Source organism: Saccopteryx leptura, chromosome 8 (genome assembly GCF_036850995.1).
Source record: "Saccopteryx leptura isolate mSacLep1 chromosome 8, mSacLep1_pri_phased_curated, whole genome shotgun sequence".
Lineage (NCBI taxonomy): Eukaryota > Metazoa > Chordata > Mammalia > Chiroptera > Emballonuridae > Saccopteryx > Saccopteryx leptura.
Window position 1 is genome coordinate 62,929,051 of NC_089510.1, and position 22,222 is coordinate 62,951,272.

Below are 22,222 nucleotides of genomic sequence, written 5' to 3' on the forward strand. Positions count from 1 at the left end.
TGTAGAAGAGCAAGGAGGACCAACAAAGGGAAGAAAACCAATAAATGTTCCAAGTACAAGATTCTATATAAAACCCAGAAATACCCTGGAATAAAACATGCACTTGAATATCGTAAGGTATTTAAGCTGCCAGCTAGTGTTGCAGGGCAGCATGTATAACCCTTGCTTTTAAGGGCTTGACAAACAGTACCAAGGTTCTGACCTTAACCTGAAATTCCTTAAACTCTCTGCACCTGTGATCACACACCCAACATTCCTGCCCCCAGTATGCACTTTACCAGTCACAAGAAGCCATCATTAATGATTGTTCTGGTAGGAAGCATAACTTACAGGGAAGTTAACAACTTCTGAGAAAGAGGGAAATAAACACAGACAGCAAACCACTATCTTTGAGCAGTTCATTCTGTAAATATGTTCAGATCCAGACCTTTTAGTTTCACTTCAGTGATCTGCAAAACAGGAACCTTGTGTTGGCCACTATTCCAGGTAACCGTCTCTCTTTCTGGGAAAAGATTTTCAGAGGCACTCTAAGGACCTGATTTGTTATTGATTTGTTCTTTAGGTAACTTAACTCATGCGTTGGAAAGATTTTCTTTAAGGGAGTGTTACCAAAATCTTGAGTACTTATAGTTATTGGTCAGAGATACAGAAGTAATCCATTTTATTAGTCTTATTTCTTCTTTACTTAGTTCTGTTGTTACTGAAGTACTATGATGCAATGTAATCTTTGCTTAACTTTGCTATGCTGTAAACTTTTTAAAAATACAAAAATGTCATTGGCAGCAAAATGCTGACAGGATTAATTTAACACATTTCTTTACTCTTATCTGCAATGACACTTGACACTTGACGGTTTTCCATTGCTGAACAATGTAGACAGACCATCTTAGAGTTTATTTTGGTTCCTCTGCTGTAACATCTTACTCAGACTAATACCTACATCTCTGTATCTGTGTTACTTGAATGAAATGTATCTGAAAGATTTAGGTCTGGAATATATTAAGACTTTGCTCCCTATTTGCTGATAACCTGGAGTCTGACAGCTAACGCACTTGTAGTGAGGTGGTAATAATGAAATACTGTGTCCTCGCTCCTTGCTGAAGTAAACCACACCAGAAGAGTAGGAAGTGATTGGAAAGTGAAATAGTGGCTTTCTTTGTTTATCTTTTAAACTGGATCCTACATCATTTCATCTATTCGTGCATAATCTCTCTTTATGGACAAAATTTGAATGTTCATTTTTCTCTCAGTTAATATCCGAATCTATTTGCAACATTTGAGCAGAAGAGAATGCAACTCACATGCTCAGTGTTTATAAATTGTTCATCACCACACTCTCTGATGGCCAGTTCATGGCTCCATCTGCAGCTTCACAAATCACTTTGCTCAGATAAACATGGTGGAGTAAATATAGGTGCTGATTAAGATGTATTTGCGATTAAGGAAAAAAAAGAAGACATTTCACACAAAATTTTCATGTGTATCATTTTAAATTTTGTAATTATTTACCTGCCTTTGTATTCCTGTGTTAGATCCCAGGAAAATAAATGACTTCACTCATCTCATCACATCAACCCATATGTAGGAGTATATATAAATGACATTTAAAATTTTTCTTACTGAACACAGGAGGAGTCTCATTTCAAGAAAACAGACAAACAAAACCTCTAGGAAGGAGAACTTCCTTCCCTCTGTGATGTGAGTTACTGTGACCTGTTAGGCTCAATGCAAAGAACTAAGATCTGTTGGATTGCTTATAGCTTGGATGTTTTAAAACAAAGCCATCAAAACTATTACTTTTTTCTTCTTCTTTGATAAAGAAAGAAATGTAAATCTCAGTAGGAATGCCATGTGCTTTAAAATCAACCTTCGCCAGAGAGTAGGTTAAAGTCAGTCCTTCATGCAGACATTAATACCTGTGAATGCTAATAACATGAACTTCTGTTTTCATGCAGGGAAGTTGAATTCTTTGTTTGAAAAAAGAACAAATAATTAACCTCTTTCCTTTAGCTAAAATATGAAAATAAAGAAAAAATACAAGGTATATAAAAGCTCTTTAGAGCAAGCAAAATCTACTAATAAGAACAAAAAGCATTTTATATCCATCTATAATAGTGTGTAGGTAGGATTCTGGCTTGTAATATATGTCTCCTGTCACTGCTGAGCTGGAAAATCTACTGATTTTCTTTTTCTTTTTTTCAATTAAAATTCTCTGTACCTTACAAGACTCTGCTATGAAGCTTTTAATAAAAAGAAAAATTATATTAACCCACATTGTCTCTAGGTGCTGTTGTATTAAAGTATTAGACTGGTGAGTTATTTGGATTTTATTGTTTTAAACATGTGTTTCAGTTGGTGCTCTCGGACCCCCAATGTGAAGAATATGAAATGTAAGTAAACACCAAAGGGCATTTTCAAAATTCAAAGAATAAGAAAAGGGCTTAAGTCATTTAAGAAACCCCAACTGAGTTTCAAATGACCAGTGTAACTATGTAAGAAAAGAAAATTGTTCTAAATGCCAATGGCTCAACTTTTCTAAAAGCAGAAAAATACACTTTTATTTTGATTAGCTTTGTTAAATAAATAAGGGATTTAGTTGAGTTTTAGGTGTTTTTGCTCACTGCCTTCCCACCATTTAGATTTTAAGGTTCTTTACATTCATGAAAGAACCATTACATCGTCCATGGCTGTATCTACACCTATAAATCACATCGGTGGATAATCTTTATGGATAACCTAGCTTCAAATATAAACAAACTAATGAAATTTCTAACCTGTATTATGTGTATATTTCAAAGTGCTTTTGATATACAGTTGTGGGTACTAAAAATATATATAAGATGTTTCCTCCCACCTTCTAAGTTTTTCTAGCTGGGCTAATAATTAAATTAACAGAGAAAGATTAAAAGGAAAAAATAAAAATTTTAATATATGTGCATGGGGAATTAACATAGCATAAAAATATTCCAAATTAATTGGGGCAAAATAGGGATGTATGTTATTTTGGACAAAGGAGAAAAGGATGGGGTTTTATTTTATTTTATTTTTTTAATAAATTTTTATTAATGTTAATGGGGTGACATTAATAAATCAGGGTACATATATTCAAAGAAAACATGTCCAGGTTATCTTGTCATTAAATTACGTTGCATACCCATCGCCCAGAATCAGATTGTCCTCCGTCACCCTCTATCTAGTTTTCTTTGTGCCTCTCCCCCATCCCTCCCCCTCTCCCTCCTTCCCTCCTGTGTCCTCCCTTCTCCCCACCCCTAGTAACCACCACACTCTTGTCCATGTCTCTTAGTCTCGTTTTTATGTCCCACCAATGTATGGAATCATGTAGTTCTTGGTTTTTCCTGATTTACTTATTTCACTCCGTATAATGTTATCAAGATCCCACCATTTTGTTGTAAATGATCCAATGTCATCATTTCTTATGGCTGAGTAGTATTCCATAGTGTATATGTGCCACATCTTCTTTATCCAGTCTTCTATTGAAGGGCTTTTTGGTTGTTTCCATGTCTTGGCCACTGTGAACAATGCTGCAATGAACATGGGGCTACATGTGTCTTTACGTATCAATGTTTCTGAGTTTTGGGGGTATAAGGATGGGATTTTAGATTTAAAAAATGAGACTGGACTAATCACAAGTAGTTGAGCAAGAGTATAACACACAAGGCAGGTAAATATTTGCTAGTTAACTCAGAAACAATGTGACCCAGAGTATCTAGCTAACTGGCCTTTGACTGAAGCCCTCCTATTTACCTTACCTAATTCAAATTAAACTAAAGTTAACATCCTATGGTCCCCTTCCTTGAATAGGCTTTTTCATCTGAATCTCTTTGACAGGAAGGGGTAGGATCAAAAGATCTTTCTGAGTTTTTTGTTTTCTAATAAATAGCTTAAAATCAATATCCCAAATGGCAAAAATGGGATACATTCTTGAATTTATAAAGGTAATGAGTTTGTAGTTAATCTTAGGTTCACAGATTCTCAGCATTGAGAACAGTAATAAAGATCAGCTCCTCTAACCATTTTCATAGAGCAGAAATCATCTTCACAACATCCAAGTAAAGTAGAGCCCTAGTTATTTCAACGGGGATAAAAATGATCTCCTTCAACAACTACTTCTAGAAAAGGCTGATACTGGAAATATCTTCTGAAACATATGGTCAGATCATACTTTTCCCAGATTTTTTTTTTTTTTTTTTTTTTTTTTGCTTTTTGGCACCATTATCCCAATTTGACCAAGTGTATACAAATCTCTGAGTGATAACTTCATCTTTAAAAAAATAAATAAATAAAACTTTTTCTACACTGAAAATCTTACATGTAAAAATTTGGGTAATTAGATTATTGTTACAGTTCAGATACTTTTTTTAAATAACTCAGAAAATTTCTGTTTAAAAATTGAACTTGAGAAAGACATGGAAATAATGGTGGGGAGGGAGGGAAGTACACAGGATCAGAAGACCTATAAGCTAGTTTGAGTTCTCTGTGCATCCAGACTATCAGTGGTAGAGTGTGTAAAATCCTAAGAGGGAAGTAAATGATCCCAAAGGTGCCTGCAATTCCTAAAATAGATGATCACTTTGCATTTCTGCAGCTAACTACTTCTTGACTTTTTTTTTTTGCATATCAGAAAATTCACCAGTAGTTGCACAGGGTCAGAAAGTGACATCCTGGCTGGGTAGCTCAGTTGGTTAGAGCATCATCCCGATATGCCAAGGTTGAGAGTTTGATCCCCGGTCAGAGCACATTCAAGAATTCAACCAATGAATGCATAAATAAGTGGAACAACAAACACATGTTTCATTCTCTCTCTCTCTCTCTCTCTTTCTCCCTCTTCCTTCTCTCTCTGATCAATAAGTAATTGTTTTTTTTAAAAAAGACAGAGAAAGTGAAATTAGTTTGCCTAATTGTTAGCACAGGAAAAAATATCGAGTGGCTCAAAAGTTAAAGCTAGGAAATAAAATGAGAAAGTTAAATTTAGAATTGACATTAAAATATGTATATGCTCTATCTTTAAATGTAAAGAAGAGAAGCAGAGATTTGTATATGGGGGAAATGAAGCAATCCATACCCCTGGTCATGAGCTTAAATTTTAAGACTCATAACAAGCACCTTCTTCTTCTTTTATTTAGCTAAGTCACCTAGAAAAGTTTTTTACATCCATCTCTAAAGTGAGATACTACATTTTAAAACACTTTTATATTTTTAGTGTAATATTTTAAAATTTTATGACTACAAAAGTAATGCATGTGCATTATAAAAATGTAAACAAACCTGACCTGTGATGGCGCAGTGGATAAAGCGTCGACCTGGAAATGCTGAGGTTGCCGGTTCAAAACCCTGGGCTTGCCTGGTCAAGGCACATATGGGAGTTGATGCTTCCAGCTCCTCCCCACCTTCTCTCTCTGTCTCTCTCTCCTCTCTCTTCCCCTCTCTGTCTCTCTCTCTCTCCCTTTCTCTCTCCTCTCTAAAATGAATAAATAAAAATTTTTTAAAAAATGTAAACAATATAGAAATGTTGAAAAGATAATGTGCTTCATGACACCAGCTGCAAGAGAAGCAAGCATTGTTAGTAACTTGATGTAAATGTACATATAATTCTATAGTGCCTGTTTAGTGAAATCATCACATATGTATAAAAGAAAATGTATGAACAGTATAAATGAGCACTCTGTATTATTTTTCTTATCAAGGTTTTTAATTAGAAATATAAATCTATATATTTTTTGATGAATGGATAATAGTCCTTTAAAAGAATGTGATGTTATTTTTAGAATCCTTTATTGATGATCACTTATCTGAAAGTGCTTTTTTAAAATCATACTTCAGCTGCCTTTTTTTTCCTTAGCCATCTGTACCTCTGTATTTGACTAACCACTTTAGGTGCAAAAACAAACACCCCAAAAACTTGTCCGGGTAACTGAGTTTTGTCTTAAATATTTGGAATAAAATTAGGTTGATTTAAAAGTCATTTCTGGAGAGAAAAGCAATAAACAGGACACAATTTCTCCTTAGATTTGCTGGGACCAATAAATTAGCTGACATTTATGAATGCTTTCAAGCTGAAAAATACCGAATATTATTTTAAAAATGGCTGAAGAACACATGATTAAGTGCTGCTACATCTCAGAAGCTTATCAGGTCATGATGAAGAGGTTTCCACTCTTTAATCCCAAGATACTTTCACAACAGTCCATCTACTGTGGTATGAAAAAAGTCCATCAGCAAACATACAGTCAAAGCATTCTGTTTGGCACAGTGAGGAACTCTGGGATGAATAGCACATAAGTGTCTAACACTGAATTTTGTTTCTATATGATCTTTTAAACTTAGGAACAACTAAGTTATGTTGAGGCACACAAATATTGTAGTTTGACCCTCTCAACTGAACAAACCAACTTCTAACTTCTTGGTAAATGGTATGTATGGCCACACTCATTCATTTTCCTTTTATCCTAACTTCTTTTCCAAACAGGATTGTAGGGCTGCTATTCCCTACCAAGATATCAAAGATTAATAGATACTATAACCTTCCCTGGAGAATTTTCATTTTAAAGAACTCTAGGTCTCTAAGTAAGGTGGAATGATTAACTCCTAATACCTATGACCTAATACCTATGACACTAACCCTGAAAAGTTAGTTATTATCTCCTTCCTCAATGTACAACAGTATTTGTAACTCCATCATCAAACCTAATATTGTGAAATTATCTGTTTAAATATCTGAAGGTTTACACTTACATGTATCCTCAGTGCCTTGAATAAAGTTGGTATTTGGTAAACATTTGCATAATTGTGTTGGGGGAACTTACAGTGGATAAGTGATTGCTGGGGAAATAGGTACAGATATAGTCAGAACAAATATTATGGTCCAAAAGAATAGTTTTGGATCACTTAGAGGTCAAACACTAATTGTTCTTTTTTTTTTATCACCAGGTGCATAAACTATAAAGATCAATACCCTGATGACTGGTATATTTGGTAAGGACATCTTCATTCTGTTTTATAACTTTTGGTAGTACATACATACTATTTTTCCTAAATAACTGATATAGCACATGAAATCATATACGGTATACTAAGAAAATAATAAAGATCATGTGAATCAATATACATATAAACGTCACTTTTAGGTTGTTATCCAGTGTTTACTTACATACTTTCTATAACAAGGAATCTTAACTATTTTTCAAAATAGTAGTTTATTCCCTAGTTGGAAATCTTCAAAGGTAAAATTATTGTTCCTTCTCTTGATATCTCCTGAAATGCCTCCTCCACTGATTTTAATTCTGTCCTTTAAAGCCAGAACAAATAAGAGTGCTGCCTCTTTTACAGGCTGGTCTTTTAGAAATTTTTTTTAAAAGCTAGAGAGAGGGACAGACAGGAACAAACAGACAAGAAGAAAGAGAGATGAAAAGCATCAATTCTTTGTTGCGGCACTTTAGTTGTTCATTGATTGTTTTCTCACATTGCCTTGATTGAGAGGCTACAGCAGAGCAAGTGATCCCTTGTTCAAGCCAACAACCTTGGGCTTCAATCCAGTGACCTTTGGGCTAAAGCCAATGACCATGGGGTCATGTCTATGACCCCACACTCAAGCTGGCAACCCCATGCTCAAGCAGGTGAGCCTGTGCTCAAGCCCGCAACCTTGGGGTTTTGAACCTGGGTCCTCAGCAACTCAAGTAAGACATTCTATCCCCTGCCTTTAGAAATTTTGAGTTATGATAACCTCCTAAATGTTGACTTCCATATTTTCCAAACAAAATATTACCAATTTCTTCATTTATACAGCTCCTCAAAGACAGAGACTAGGTCTTCTTTTGTCAACTTTTGAATTCCCAACCCCAACATCTAAAATCTTCCCAGGTGCTTAAATACTAGTTGAATGAATGGATTTATGGATGAATGAAAAGAATAGTAAATAAATGAATTAAAGATCAAAGATACTGCTCCTTAGAACAACCTTCCAATTCTCAAAGAGAAAACAATATGATCACCTGGCAAGATCAACCCATTCTGAGAGCTCAGCAAACATTCCAGGTTCAGTGAAAATGTGCCAGTGGTGGTGGTGGCATGAGTAGCTGCTGAAGGAAGTCAGCCTCCCAGATTGCTCACAGTCTAGCTGAGTTCTTGTCCCCTTTTCAGGAAGTAATGGGAGCGCTTAAGTTCCCTGCATGCTCCACCTCACTCCTCTCCTGATTCTTCTGGCATCAGGTTCTTGCTGCTCGTTGTCCTGGTGGCTCTGCTGTGTGGGGCAGTGCTCTTCTGCCTCCACTGCTGGCTGAGGAGTCGCAGAATTGGTTCCTCAAGACGCACTGTGGCTGTTTTTGCTATTGGAGATGTGGACTCTGTTTATGGTAAGCTGTCTGCACATTTCTGGACTTGCTTTTCAAAAACTTTTGGTTTCCTGGTGAATTAAAAAACTAATCTCTGAAAAGCAGATTTGTGAACTGACAGCAAGACACTGTTTATTGAAGATTCAAACGCATACACTGGGAAGGAAGTATAAGTGAGAAAAACTCAGAAGAAAGGAGACCCCAAAAGAAAAAAGTGTGTCTTGGGGAAATGATTTATAGTTGAGTATGGGGCTAGAACCTAAACAGTTGCTCAGTTTGAAAAGCATAAAATAAGAGATATACAATGCTGGTCACTTCAAGTGAGAGCTAGGGTTTAAGGTACAGAAAAGTATTTCTGAGACTTCGTTATCAGTCTACACTACCCTGGGTTCGTAGCCTAATTTGCTAAACTCTCTATGCCTCACTTATCTACAGTAACATTGAACCACACTTTCCAGATTGTCTGCTACCAATGCAGAGTCTGAAAACCTTGGAATCATTTCAGGGGAGTATCAATAATCATATTTTTTCTCCCTAAACACATTGGCGGCATTCTGATCCTGCCCTGCTGCCACCCCCATACCCTAAAACAATCCCTTCTTATTACTTTCTAGTCTGCACTGCACTGGGAAGTAGGGAATGGAGGGAATTGAGGTCTTTGTGTTTTTATTCATTCTAAGCATTGTCTCATCCAGAACACTATTATGAGACATTCCCTCTAAGTCACTTCACTGTATACCAAATTTACCTCAAGAGTGCTTCATAGAAATTAATAGCTGCACTTCAGAAACTTGAGCCAGAAAGATTTCCAATAGATTGTGTAAGGCATTTCTTGGGAATACTAACAGCTAAATAAATTAAAAGCGGGATAAAAATAAACTAAAATGTTTTAATATCAAAATTCATTATTTTAAAGTTTAGTGATTATATTCACTATTGGCTTTTTAAAGGCATTATTTACCAAGGGAAACATTGTCAATTTGAGAAATGGTTGTTTTGGAGAAAATAATTAAAATCTCCAAATGAAAATAGTTATTCATCAGCCTGACTGGTGGTGGCACAGTGGATAGAATGTTGACCTGGGACACTGAGGTCCCATGTTCAAAACTTCAAGGTCACTGGCTTCAGCACACGCTATTCTGGCTTGAGTGCAGGCTCACCAGCTTGAGCACAGGTTCCCTGAAATGACCCCAAGGTCACTGGCTTGAGCAAGGGGTCACTGGCAGGGCTGGACTCCCCCACCCTCTGTCAAGGCACAAATGAGAAACAATCAATGAACACAACTAAAGTGATGCAACTATAAGTTGATGCTTCTCATCTCTCTCCCTTACTCTCTCTCTCAAAAAAAAAAGATTATTTCTCTTAAAGTCAAAATTACTTTTCTCTAAACACAGAGAAAAATAGAGTCACAAATGTTTTAATAAAATACATGAATCAAGGGGGTCAATATGGTCACATTTATTTTTCTTTATTTAACTAGAGGTAATTAAATAAACAAAAGCAATCATATTCTTTTAAACTTACTTGAGTTTCTAAGTAGGAGACTTCATGTGTCCTCTTAGCCTTTTTCTTACTCTAAGAAAGACTTTTTTAAACTTCCTTCCCAGAATCTTAAAAAAATATATTTTAATGTAATTTTTACCCAATGCTATAATTTTAAGGCAATTTATCTGCTTGATTATATCCCCATTTATCTAATATTTTTACATTTCCTGGATGGTGGTTTATAGATGCTTTTGAATTTGCCCGAATTTGCCTGAGTGGGTATGACTGAGAGAAGGGGTCAAGGCTGACATGTTACTTCTAATACATATCTGCATGTCATGGCACTGAGTTAGAATCACATTCTCTATATTTTCCTGAAGTCATTGTGGACAAGAAAACACTTGAGAAAAATATTTTTCTTAAAAAAATGACACAATCACAATTTACTTTACTTTACCAAGTGCTACACAGTAGGTCAAGGGCTTCTTAGATATTATCTCTAGTTTCTAAATATCAGCTTGGAAAATGACTCTTCTCTTAGAGGATGTTATCTACTTTTCTCACTCTACTGAATAAATGCACCACATATATTTTTTGCTGTAAATCAATTAATATACTTCATATTGTCCAGAATGAAGGGCAGGAAGCCAAAGAAAAGTTGAGCAGAGCACTAATTGCTTAGCCACCTACACTAAGTATCCTGAATTTCCAGATATCCTGAATTCTTAGCTATTTCCATATTGCAGTTTCTTAATGGCAGAGATTGCTCTCCAAGATCCTCATGCCTTTCCCCCACTCCTCCTTAACTCCACTGGTACAGCTCTAGATCTCACTTTGGTCAAGGAACAATGAAACTGTCCCCAAGCTTAAGTTACATGATGAAGTTCACTTGTATTGGTTTCCATCTTAGAAACCACAGGTTCAGTTTCCCTTTCCTATAACTTTTTCCTTCACTTACAGTGCACTGAGTGTTAGGTTATCCCATCATGGAACGTCTCCCACCCTGCCCCTGGATGTTTAGGATGGCCACACAGACAGTGAACACTCATTCACGTAGCCTTAGATGTAGATGTAGTTTCCTGAGTTGTGCTTCTTGACTTTTTTTTTGCTCCTTTCTAAAACAAAATATAAAAAACTAATTTAGAAAGTAGTATTCCCTGTGATCTCCAGTCTTTCCTTCTTAACCAGTAATTTTTGCCTATAAATTGCAGAGAGTAAATATATTTCTTAATCTTTTTTTATTCATTTATTTTTAGAGAAACAAGAAGGGGGGGAGAGAGAGAGAGAGAGAGAGAAACTGATTTGTTGCTTGACTCATTCATGCCATCATTAATTGAATGTTTTATGTGCCCAGACTGGGAATTGAACCTGCAACCTTGGAATGTTGGGAGCACACTCTAACCAACTGAGCTACCCAGCCAGGGAGGAGTCAGTATTTTAAAGAAGTCTGAACCCTAGATCCACACTGGTTTCCTTTCTCCACTGGCTCCACAGTATGCTTTCACTTCTCTGGACAAATGATTTTTCCTACCCAGTATTTCTACAGAAGGAGCTGCTTGTCTCAAAAGGGAAGTGAAGAAACCACTACCAGGATCTTTTTATGGCTAAAGAGGGAGGGAAGGGTCAAAACCACAGCCTCTACCTTCACAACTGTCACGAACTATGTGCTCACGGCTTGGAGCTGAGTGTGGTGACTGTCGGCGTCATAGGCTACATTGCAGGTTTGGGGTACACCTCCGAGCCTTCCTCATGGCCACTGTTCCAAAAAGGGAAAAATGAGAACTCACTTGGGGACACTGGTAACATATTAATCTATGAATTAAGGTTTCTGCATTCCCTTTGAGCACAAAGGGGATGATGGGTTGTTTCATCCTGAATATAGACTGTAAGAAATGGGTCATTTAAAACATTTTTATGGAGGGACTAGATTTGCTATATTAAATTTAAATTAAAGGTTCTTCTTAGACCTTTATTTTATTTTTTTCAGAGCATATTTCATGTTATTACCACTATTCACTGGATACCACCATTAGCTGAAAGAGTGCTGCTCTTTTGATCTGTGGTTGGGAGGTTTCACTCTTAGGATTCTTTTTTTTTTTTTGCTGCAGTACTTTATATTCCTCACACTGACATCTTGCTTGGGCCTAATATTCTCACATGACAGTAGAAAACTGAAATTTTTGTCATCTCTTAAAGAATTAAGAATTCTGTACAAAAACCTCACATAAATTTAAAATAATAAATAAATTTACAGGTGTAAATGGAAACCATTTTCTAACCCAAGACAAGTAACAATCCAAGAGTTATGACAGGAAACATCAGCTAGAAAAAGAAAATGGGTCCTAATGCTCAGACCCTCCTAACCCTGTCAGACCCAAGAGGAGAATTTTGACTGAGTCTTAGAGACTGGAGTGAATTGAATTTTACTGATGTTAAAATATACAAAATGGGAGCTTTCTCTCCCTAGAAATTCCTGACAATATTACATGGCTTGGGTTGTCAATTATCTCAATTAGAAATATTAAAGAGAGCCCTGGTCGGTTTGCCCAGTGGTAGAGCATTGGCTCGGGTATGTATGTCCCAGGTGCAATATCTGGTCAGAGCACACAGAAGAAGTAACCATCTGCTTCTCCTCCCCTCCCCTTCCCTTCTCTGCCTTCCCCTCCCACAGCTATGGCTTGATTTGTTTGAGTGAGTTGGCCTTGGGCACTGAGGCCGGCTCTGGGGTTTCCACTTCAGGCACTAAAAGGGTGGCTCGGTTGTTGAGCAACTGCCCCAGATGGGCAGAGCATCCCCTTGTAGTGGGCTTGCCAGGTGGATCCCAGTCAGGGCACATGCGGGAGTCTGTCTCTCTGACTCCCCTCCTCTCACTAAAAAAATAAATATAAAATAAATATTAGAGAAAGAAAAAAATTGGGGGCTTGGGAACTTTGTCAAAGGTGTTTAAGGAAGGCCTTATCAGCCTAGCCCATCTGAATGTCCAATGATATTTTTGTCTAGGAAAGGTACTTGGAAATTTCAGCCAACCACCTGGCCCCCAATAGCATCTCCTGGGTCAGTAATCATATCTTTTCACAGTTTTCTGCTCATGCGGTGCTCAGATTGCTGGGTTTTTTTTTCCCCCTTTCAAAGGATCTATGTTTCAAAGTACATAAATGTATGACTAAGCTCTTTATGCACCCAAAAGGGAGAATTAATATCTCTGATACCTCATGGAAGGTAAGAAGAAAAAAGAGGGATTGCTAGAGAAAACAGAGGAGGAGAAAGATCCGAAGAAAGTCAAGAAAGAGGAGGAGAAGGGAAAGATAAAGATTTGGAGAAGGAATTTATAGTTTGAAGTTGAAGATACTAAAAGGACTGAGACTAAAACCTATTTATTTTATGCAATTCCTAAAGTCATGTTATTTTTCTCTGCTTCATCCCCAACTCCTCTTCCTGGACCCAACCCCAGGATCTGCTAGATAGTTCCTTCTTCCCCTGTTATCCTGCCTCCATCCTCAATGCATCTGACCCTCCTCTCTACACCATCTCTGCTATAACCTAAGAGAGGACCCACTCACTGCTCTTGTGTCTTCTTGGCTGGAATGATCCATGAAGTAGTCTCTGACACCTTCTTGCTTTCCTCTTTGAACCATAAGAAACTAAAAATTCTAGTACAATTCAGGTTTGAGTTTTTTGTTTTGTTTTGTTTTGATTTTAGCATTTGTGTCAGGAGTAAAAATAATATAGTGTTCCAGTTTTTTTTTTATTATCTTTTTAACCTCATTATTTTACCTATGTTAGTAAAGCTTCTAAAATCCCTCCTTTCTGAAAATTCAACAGAAAATACAGATTTACAACCTGTTTTTTTTCCCCCTTCAGATGTGTAATTGGAGAATGAGAACACATTGGGCCACAGAGAGCGATTTTTTTAAAGAAATTTATTATTTTTTTTAATAAAGATGGGATGGAAGAAGAGAGGATCTTTCAAATTCTCACATAACCATTTGTTTCACAAATCTCTATCATCTGTGATCAGTGCACCCCAATTTGTAAGACCAAGGGTTACACAACAAGGAGAATAGGTAGAGAATACACCTCATTGAATGAAGAGGAAAACAAAAACGTTTGGAATTCGTTAGATTAATTATTTTTGTTTAGTTTTTAAATTAGTGTTTGAAGAAATAAGTAATGACAAGTCATTAAAAAGAGTTTGAAAGTTTATTATTAATTAGTTTTTTCATAATTCACTGAAAATGTGAATGATTATAAGTTTTCTTTGAATATAAGGTTCTTATTAGAGATAATAAAGACAAATTTGGGGTTCGGGAAGTGAGAGAAGAATGAAAGGCTAAAGGCAGAAAACAATTCAGTGTCTATCAGAAAAGAGAACATTTCAGAGCCTAAGAAAGGGATTCCTGCCATTATCTCTCCAAAATTAATAAATTACTATACAATCTATACTGAACATTTTCTATTCCATGGGTACCAGAGCTGGGTCCCCACAGCCCTGACAAAGCAGCAAGCAGGTCCCCTCTCAGCCTCTGAGGAGGTGAGACAGCGCGCCTGGAGGACCACCCCTTCTGTCTTAGCTCCTCCTAGGGGCTGGTCTCCATGGTAATACTGCCTTTCAACTCTCCAGTCTCTCTGACCCCATTTCTCCTGCTATTTCAGATAACAATCTTTCTTTTTTTCCTATTTCAGGACAAATAGAAATATCAGTCCTCTAGCAGTGATTAAACACAGTTGCTCCAAGTCTAGGAGGAGAAAGGGGTCTGGAGAGAGACTGACAGGAGCAGCCTCTCACTCTCTCCTCCTTTCTCTCCCCACCATATCCAGGGTCACATCTTGTGTTAGGATCCTGTTTTAAATGTCACTTCCCTAGACTTTATGTTCTGTATGTAAACATTCTGTGATTCATTTAAGTACAGAAAGACTATTTTATTCACACACTTTCGTGGGAGGGCATGATAATTGCAATTCCTTACATTTATTGAGCAGTTACCATGTGTCATGCTCTGTGTTAACAATTAACAGCTCCAATTTTATTTATTTTACCCTATACCACTTTCATTCTGGACATTTTAATGATGGAACAAAGACACTTAGAGATTAAGCAACACAGTTAGTAAGTGAAAGAACTGTGACTCAAATTTAGGCATTCTTAGCCACCCTCATATAAAAGAAAATTATGAGATAGAGAAGGAAAAGATCAAAAGGAGGCAGAAAAAACACATTAAAATAAGCCAAGTTCATCAGAGTGATTCTTAATTGTGTGGGAAATCTGAAGTCTGCTTACATAAAAACTTAGCAGTGAGTGTATTGGTTTTACACAATTAAACAAAAGACTTTAATACCTTCACCAAAAGTTCTGTGAAATCACAAGACTTTTGCCTGGCTAGTAGTGGTGCAGTGGATAAAGTGTCTGCCTGAGATGCTGAGGTACCAAGTTTGAAACCCCAATGTTACTGGCTTGAGCACAGGGTCATCGACATGATTCCAAGGTTGCTGGCTTGAGCCCAAAGTTTGTGGCTTGAGAAAGAGGTTACTGGCTCAGTTTGAGACCTCCAGTCAAGGCATGTATGAGAAGCAATCAATGAACAACTAGAAGTGATGAAACTATGAGTTGATGCTTCTCATCTCTCTCCTTCCTGCCTGTCTCTTTATATCTTTAAAAAAAAGGATTTTTGCAGGGACTTTTACTGAGGTCTCTCAGATTCATAATTTGTGAAGAGATAAAAATAATGCTTACTTCCTTCCAAAGACACAATATTATACATAAACATGATTTGAAAAAATTTAAAATTGATATGTGTTTGATTTTACAAAAGCTTTCTGAACACATTGTCTTATTTATGTTTATCAAATGAATGCCTTGTAATTTCATAGTAAGTTTAAGAGCAATAGCCAAATCTGTAGTAAGGAGGTAACAAAAAAACTTTCCTACCACAGAGGGCAATTGTCAATATCTTATTGCCTGGAGCACAGTATTGATAATGGCAGTTTGAACTAATAATTGAGTCAAGTCAACCTGGTTGACTGACTTTAGACAGAGTGATAGCTAAATGACCATTGACTTTGTATTAAACACTCCAGGAGCAATTCACCTGGAAAATGGGGATGCTTAGTACAAACACCTGTCATGGAAGGAAGTGCTGGGGCAAGTACACTTGATCAGTGTTAACTCTGTTTTATCAAATCCTTCAGACTTAGCTTACATCATCCTAAATTCCCTAACCACAAAAGACTAACACCACAAAATTTTTCACTTAATAGTGACAATGATTAAAAGATTATTTGACCATTAAAATAGTATAGGTTAGGAAATAATATTATAAATAGAATAAAATATCCGTATTTTTAGAATAGTAGACTTTTTTTTTAGGTGAGAGGAGGGAAGCTAGTGAGGCAGATTCCCACGTGCCCTCCAACCAAGATCCACTCAGGATCCCCATCTGGGGCCGATGCTTGAGTACTGAGCTATTTTTAGCATCTGAGACTGATGCACACCAATTGCGCTACCATCATTGCCCAGGGTCATACTTGAATCAGTTGAGCCACTGGCTGAGGGAGGGGAAAAGAGAGAGATAGAGGAAAGGAGAGGAGAGGAGAGGGAGAAATAGATGGTCACTTCTTATATGTGCCCTGACATCCATATGCTGGGCCAACATTCTATCCACTGAGCCACTGGCCAGGGCCAGTATAGTTCTTGATACGTACTAATAATACTAATATTTATACTGATAATAATGATAATTAACCATAATGAATAATTACTGTATGCCAGGCTTTATTTTAAGAACTTTACATCTATTTTGTCTTGCTTTTATAGATGTAGATATGATCATTATCCTTTTAATACCTGAAAGAAAACTGAGGCACAGAAAGCTTATGTAATAGTCTTGGAGTAGATTATTCAATTAAATAAATAACTCTTTTTTAAAAAAAGTGCTGAACTAGGAGGCCAGACTTATTCCAAAAATAATTCTACCCTTCACATATTATATTAATATTTGAGTTATTATGCTTTGCAAACCAGTAAGACACAAAAATACAAAAATCCATGATTCTAAATAATCATTATCCACTCCAAAGTAGTTATTTTGAGCAGTTTACATATGAATGCCGTTATTGCCTGATACAAAACTATTCTAAATTGTTTTGATAACTGGCATAATAAAAGGAATCTCCTTGGTAGTACCAAATCTTAATCCTTTAAAGAGGTGTTGGCAAATTTTTTCTACTAAAGGACAGATAGAGAATATGTTTGGTTTTGCAGGTCATAGAGTTGCTGTGGGACTACTTACCTCTGCCACTATAATGCAAAACACAATATATAAATGAACAGGCATGGCTATATTACAATTAAATTTAATACACAAAAGCAGTCAAAGAATTTGACTGTTTAGGTTAAGAACCTATTTTCTTCTTTAAAGGTGAATCTATAGTTGTTACTATTGTTTTGGGAAGAAGTCATCAAACCATTTCTAGACAAAGAAAGACCCATGTAAAAAAAGAGAAAAATATAAAGAAATGGTTATAAAATATTACTATTGATTTCTTGTGATTTCAAAATAGTTTTTCAATAAAATACTAATAGAATATTTCCAAAAGAGCTACTGTAATAAATGCATAGCCTCTTGAGGTGATCAGTTTGAAGAAAAAGAAATGCTTGTTTTGATATTTAATGGCTTGTAGTATGCATAATCTAAAAGTCAAGAACTTGATTTCAAAATTTAAATTTAAGAAAGGTTTTTCTTTATTGTGTGTGTATACTTTAATTATAAACTTTTCACAAATTAACATTTTTACTATTCGTTATAAAATATTTTACTTTATCATTACATTAGTTGCATTTTTCAGAGCATAAATATAAAATAATGAAGTTTAGATGTAATATTTTAATTTTTCTAGTGAGTCTTGAATTTCCCATAATGGGAGCATTAGCTAAAGTGCCCTTAGTGTATACAGGAATCTTGTTTTCCAATCTACCCAAAATGGTGTTTCTTCTAGCTTTGGATGTTAAATTATAAATGCTTCTTGATGGGTTAGTCAATCACGATATTCAGTAGTCTCTACTTTTCCACAAGAGATACGTTTTAGGACCCCTGTTGGATGTTGGAAGCTGTGGATAGTAGTGAATATCTATACTATGTATACTGTGTTTATTCCTTATGCGTATATACTTAAAATAAAGTTTAATTTATAAATTAGACATAATAATAAGAGATTAACAGCATAGCAATAAAATAGGACAATGATAACAATATACTCTAATAAAAGTTATGTGAATGACTTTGGGGACATTATTAAGTAAAACAAAAGTTACTTGAGCACAGCACTGCAGTAGCTCAGTATCAGTCTGATAACCAAGATGGCTACTGAGCGACTAGTGGGCAGGTAGCAGTACAGCATGAATATGCTGGACAAAGGGATGAGTTACATCCTGGGCAGGACTGGGCATGACGGCTCGAGATTTGAGCACACTACTCAGAACAGCATGCAATTTAAAACTTACGAATGATTTATTTCTGAAATTTTCTATTTAATACTTTTGAACCAGGTTGACCTCAAGTAACTGAAACTGTGGAAAATAAAACCAAAAATAAGGGACAGCTAATATAACCATTTCTTGAGAGCAAATTTTCTTGCTATGGTGACTAAGATTATTGCAATTTTTTTCTCCAAGTGTACAAATAATTTTCTTTTGTTCCAGTGACTCAAGAAATGTTCAATTTTACTAGGCACTTTACATATACCTCTTTTATGCTGAGTAGGAAGATTACAAACTCCCATCGTTCTCTTTCCAGGGACAGAAGCAGGTGTGAACCCAACTGTTGGAATTCACCTTCAAACTCAAAACCCTGACCTGTATCCTGTTCCGTGTTTCAACACTTCAAGACCCCCTCCTCCATATGAAGAAATTTCAAAAACAAGTTGATTTTAGATCTGGAGCATCAGTTGAAAATATTAGAAATATTTTAAAGCCTAGAACATTAAATTTAGGAACATCTTTTTTTTATTTAGTGGGAATTTCCAGAGATCAATTAACATAGCCTGAATTTTGGTCAGGAAGATGTTTCAGTAGGAAATTAGTGAATTCCGTGTATCACTGCTGTGTTATACTTTTTCTTATACAACTAAATGTTTCCTCATTAATACTTATAGATAGTAATTAATGCTCAGAGTGGTCTTAATTAAGTTTAGGATTTCACTCTAGGACACATCATAGCTTCTTCTGCCTTAATTTCTTCATTTTTATCTGACTTTTCCCCTGGTATGGAGTCAATAAAAATTATTATAATTTAACAATAACTCAAAGCAGAGATTTAAATCTGCCCAGGGGCAGAATTAGAAAGAGAAAAACAAAGAGTTGGATTAATTCCTCATAAATAAACTATAAATAATGCAAATAATTAATATTGAGGTTTAAAATGGGTATTATTCATATTGATCAGCTGGGCAGATGAAGAAGTCTGTGTGAAGAAAGGTGGTAAGATATAATAAGAAAGCTATATCTTAATCGCAGATTGTGGAAAGTCAATGAATAATATCTAAAATTAAAAGAAAAACCAAGAAATAATGGTAAATTACATCATTTGGAAATTAGGTCACAGATATCTGAAGCAAAACACTCAAGAGTTGAAAATGATTGCCCAAAGAAGTAAGAGTTAGAGATAATGCTATGTGAGATTGGGTAGAGGAGAATAATGTGCTGCCCTCTTCAATAAACATATAGTATGAATGCATGCATTACTTTAATTAAAAAGAATTATAAAGTTAAACACACTTTGGCAAAGTTATAGCTTGAAATTGCAAACAAAAAGAAAGTCATCCTGTATAGAAAAATAAAATGTAAAACATGAATGTGTTTGTAATAAATCTACAAGTGATTTTATTATTTATTCATGTTTCTGAAGTTTTGTTCATATCCCATAAGTTATGTGCATTAAAACCTGTTCCAGTTACAAGACAGTCAGTGGTTATATATAACACCTAGGTAAATTGTAAGCACATCTGGCAATGAAGCTACTAACTCAGCAGCTGGAGTAGTTGTTAGAAGTTAATGAAAGTCCAGTTTAAGTGATCAGAATTTATTTATTTATTTTACAATTTTTTTTTTCAGTGAGATAGTGAAACAGACTCCCACATGCACTCCTACCTGTATCTACCTGGCAACCCCTGTCTGGGGCTGATGCTCGAATCATTCCAACTATTTTTAACACCTGAGACCAAGTTTTGGACCAACTGGGCTAGTCTCAGGGCCCAGGGCTGCCATTTGAACCAATCAAGAAGGAGGGAGAGAGAAGCAGATTGTCCTTTCTCTTGTGTGCCTTGCAAACCAGGAATCAAACCTGGGACGTCCATACGCCCGCCAGGCCAACCAACGCTCTATCCACTGAGCCAAATGGCCAGGGCCAGAGTTTATTTTTAAGAGAGTTGCATTTATATCTCAGAGCAAGTCTAAGCAAACCACATACTTGGCTTTTGGTTGCTTGGTTTGTTTATCTGGCTGGGGGAGAAAATGTGGGGATGGAGTTTAAGTAAGTGTATAGGACTGGTAGCAAATGTATTGGTTTGCATAGAAACTTTTCTGAAAAAGATCTCTTATCAAACATTACAAGCTTTATTTTTATTTTTTGGCTGAGAAATACTTACTGAATTACTATTATATGTTAGTTATTATTGTACAAGATCTGAATATATTTCTCCAACAAACTTAGTATTGCTTTTAATGGTACTACAGTTTCCACAACTTGGCTCTGACCTTCAGACAGAGACTTGGAAGTCCCACAGCAGATGTTGTTTATGGTGCACTGAAAACTATTGCAAACAATACAGTCACAAAAGTAATTTGGATTATAGAATTATCACATTAAAAATTTTTAAAAAGATAAACCTGGGTTCCTTTTTCTGTCACCTCATCTCTGTAAATCTTTGCCAGGATTTTATTTCATCAATAAACTTATAATTTTCTATTCAACCCGGTGTCTCAGATTTTAATCCTGACAGGACTGGATTGTTTTTCTTTCCATGTTAAAGAGCATTCATATTTTCAAATGAGGTTTTCTTACTGCTAAAGGTGTGGTGTTTTCTTTGAACAACCAGCAGAGGGCATGAAAGCCTACCTGTGATTCCAGCCCATTAGCTGGATTTAATTTAGTGGTTAAATGAAACCATACAGCCATATTACTATTGATATCAGATACTTAACTGACCCTAGAGGAATCATGGCGTTCACATTTGCAAAGAAGAACATAGGACTTCAGTTCAACTTGCTCACAATGAAGCTGAGCATCAAGAGAGACACCCGTCAACAGAAAGTCTAGTAAATTTGAAATCTACTCCACCTTCTGAGGGTGAGACCCGTGAGTTTGAGGTGCCTGCAAAAGCAGGGTAATTTGTATATAAAATGCACACATGGTGTGTAATCTCTGCAGCACCGATCCTGTGGGTCTAGCCTATTTCTTTTTGTCTGGTCACAACTTCCAATTTAATTTTCAGTTTGTTGTTTCAATTTCTTTTCCCTTTGTGCTAAGGACACAATGTTATAAAAGACAACTTTAAAATTCAATATCTTTCACAAAAATGAAACAGAACTGAGATAGTACTGAAAAGCTTTCGTGTGGACAATGAAATGAAACTCAATCAGAAGATTAGGTTAAAGCTAGAATGTGAAATATTTCAGGATGGAACAGGAGAAAATGGGACAATGAACGTGTGCTGGTTATGAGATCTCACTTGCAATAGAGAATGACATTTTTAAAAGCAGAACAAAAAAAGGTAGTAGATCTGAATAAATTCTTTATTTTAAAATTCATTTTGCTTTGTGATTTTAAACAAAATAATACAGGTTTATTATTTTTCTATTTAATACAGAATTATGGAAAATAATATAGTTTGTTATTTTACTAAATATAGTTCTGGGAAATGGAATGAAAGTACACTCTGTTTATAAAATGTAATAGTTTGCTAACAAACAAAACATTCATATTTGTGCATTTAGAAAAGTTATGTTTTCTTCTAAAATTATGCCAGTTTATACCATCTATCTGATTCATAAAGCAAATAATGTACATCAATCAAGATGTCAGATTTTTATATGACTAAGTTGAAAAATGGTGTTGCTCAGAAGCACTGAAATTATCAATGAATGCAGATTAAATTATCAATAAATTCAGATTTCTTAGTTTTATTACCTTGTTTATTGGGGGAAGGTTTTCTCTTTGGAAAATCGATTTAAAGGATGTAATAAGCAAACTAAGAGAATTTCTCTTTCTTTAGTAATTAATTTAATTATGTCTCTATATTTAATAGTTTTTATTTTTTCATCACATGAAAACTGAAGTCATGTCAATTCAAATTATTCTCTCCGGTGTATCTAAATCTGGATAAATTTATAATGTTAA

At 35.7% G+C, this 22,222-nt stretch overlaps 1 protein-coding gene across 1 annotated transcript; it reads left to right on the plus strand.

Annotated features, from left to right (window-relative positions):
- The first annotated feature begins 299 nt into the window (after positions 1 to 299).
- TMEM207 (transmembrane protein 207) lies at positions 300 to 20,796 on the plus strand. Its single transcript, XM_066347245.1, has 5 exons — positions 300 to 486; positions 2,353 to 2,390; positions 6,949 to 6,993; positions 8,227 to 8,369; positions 18,623 to 20,796. The coding sequence occupies exons 1-5, from the start codon at positions 412 to 414 to the stop codon at positions 18,751 to 18,753; spliced, it is 432 nt and encodes a 143-aa protein (XP_066203342.1). The 5' UTR covers positions 300 to 411; the 3' UTR covers positions 18,754 to 20,796.
- Positions 20,797 to 22,222: the final 1,426 nt, after the last annotated feature.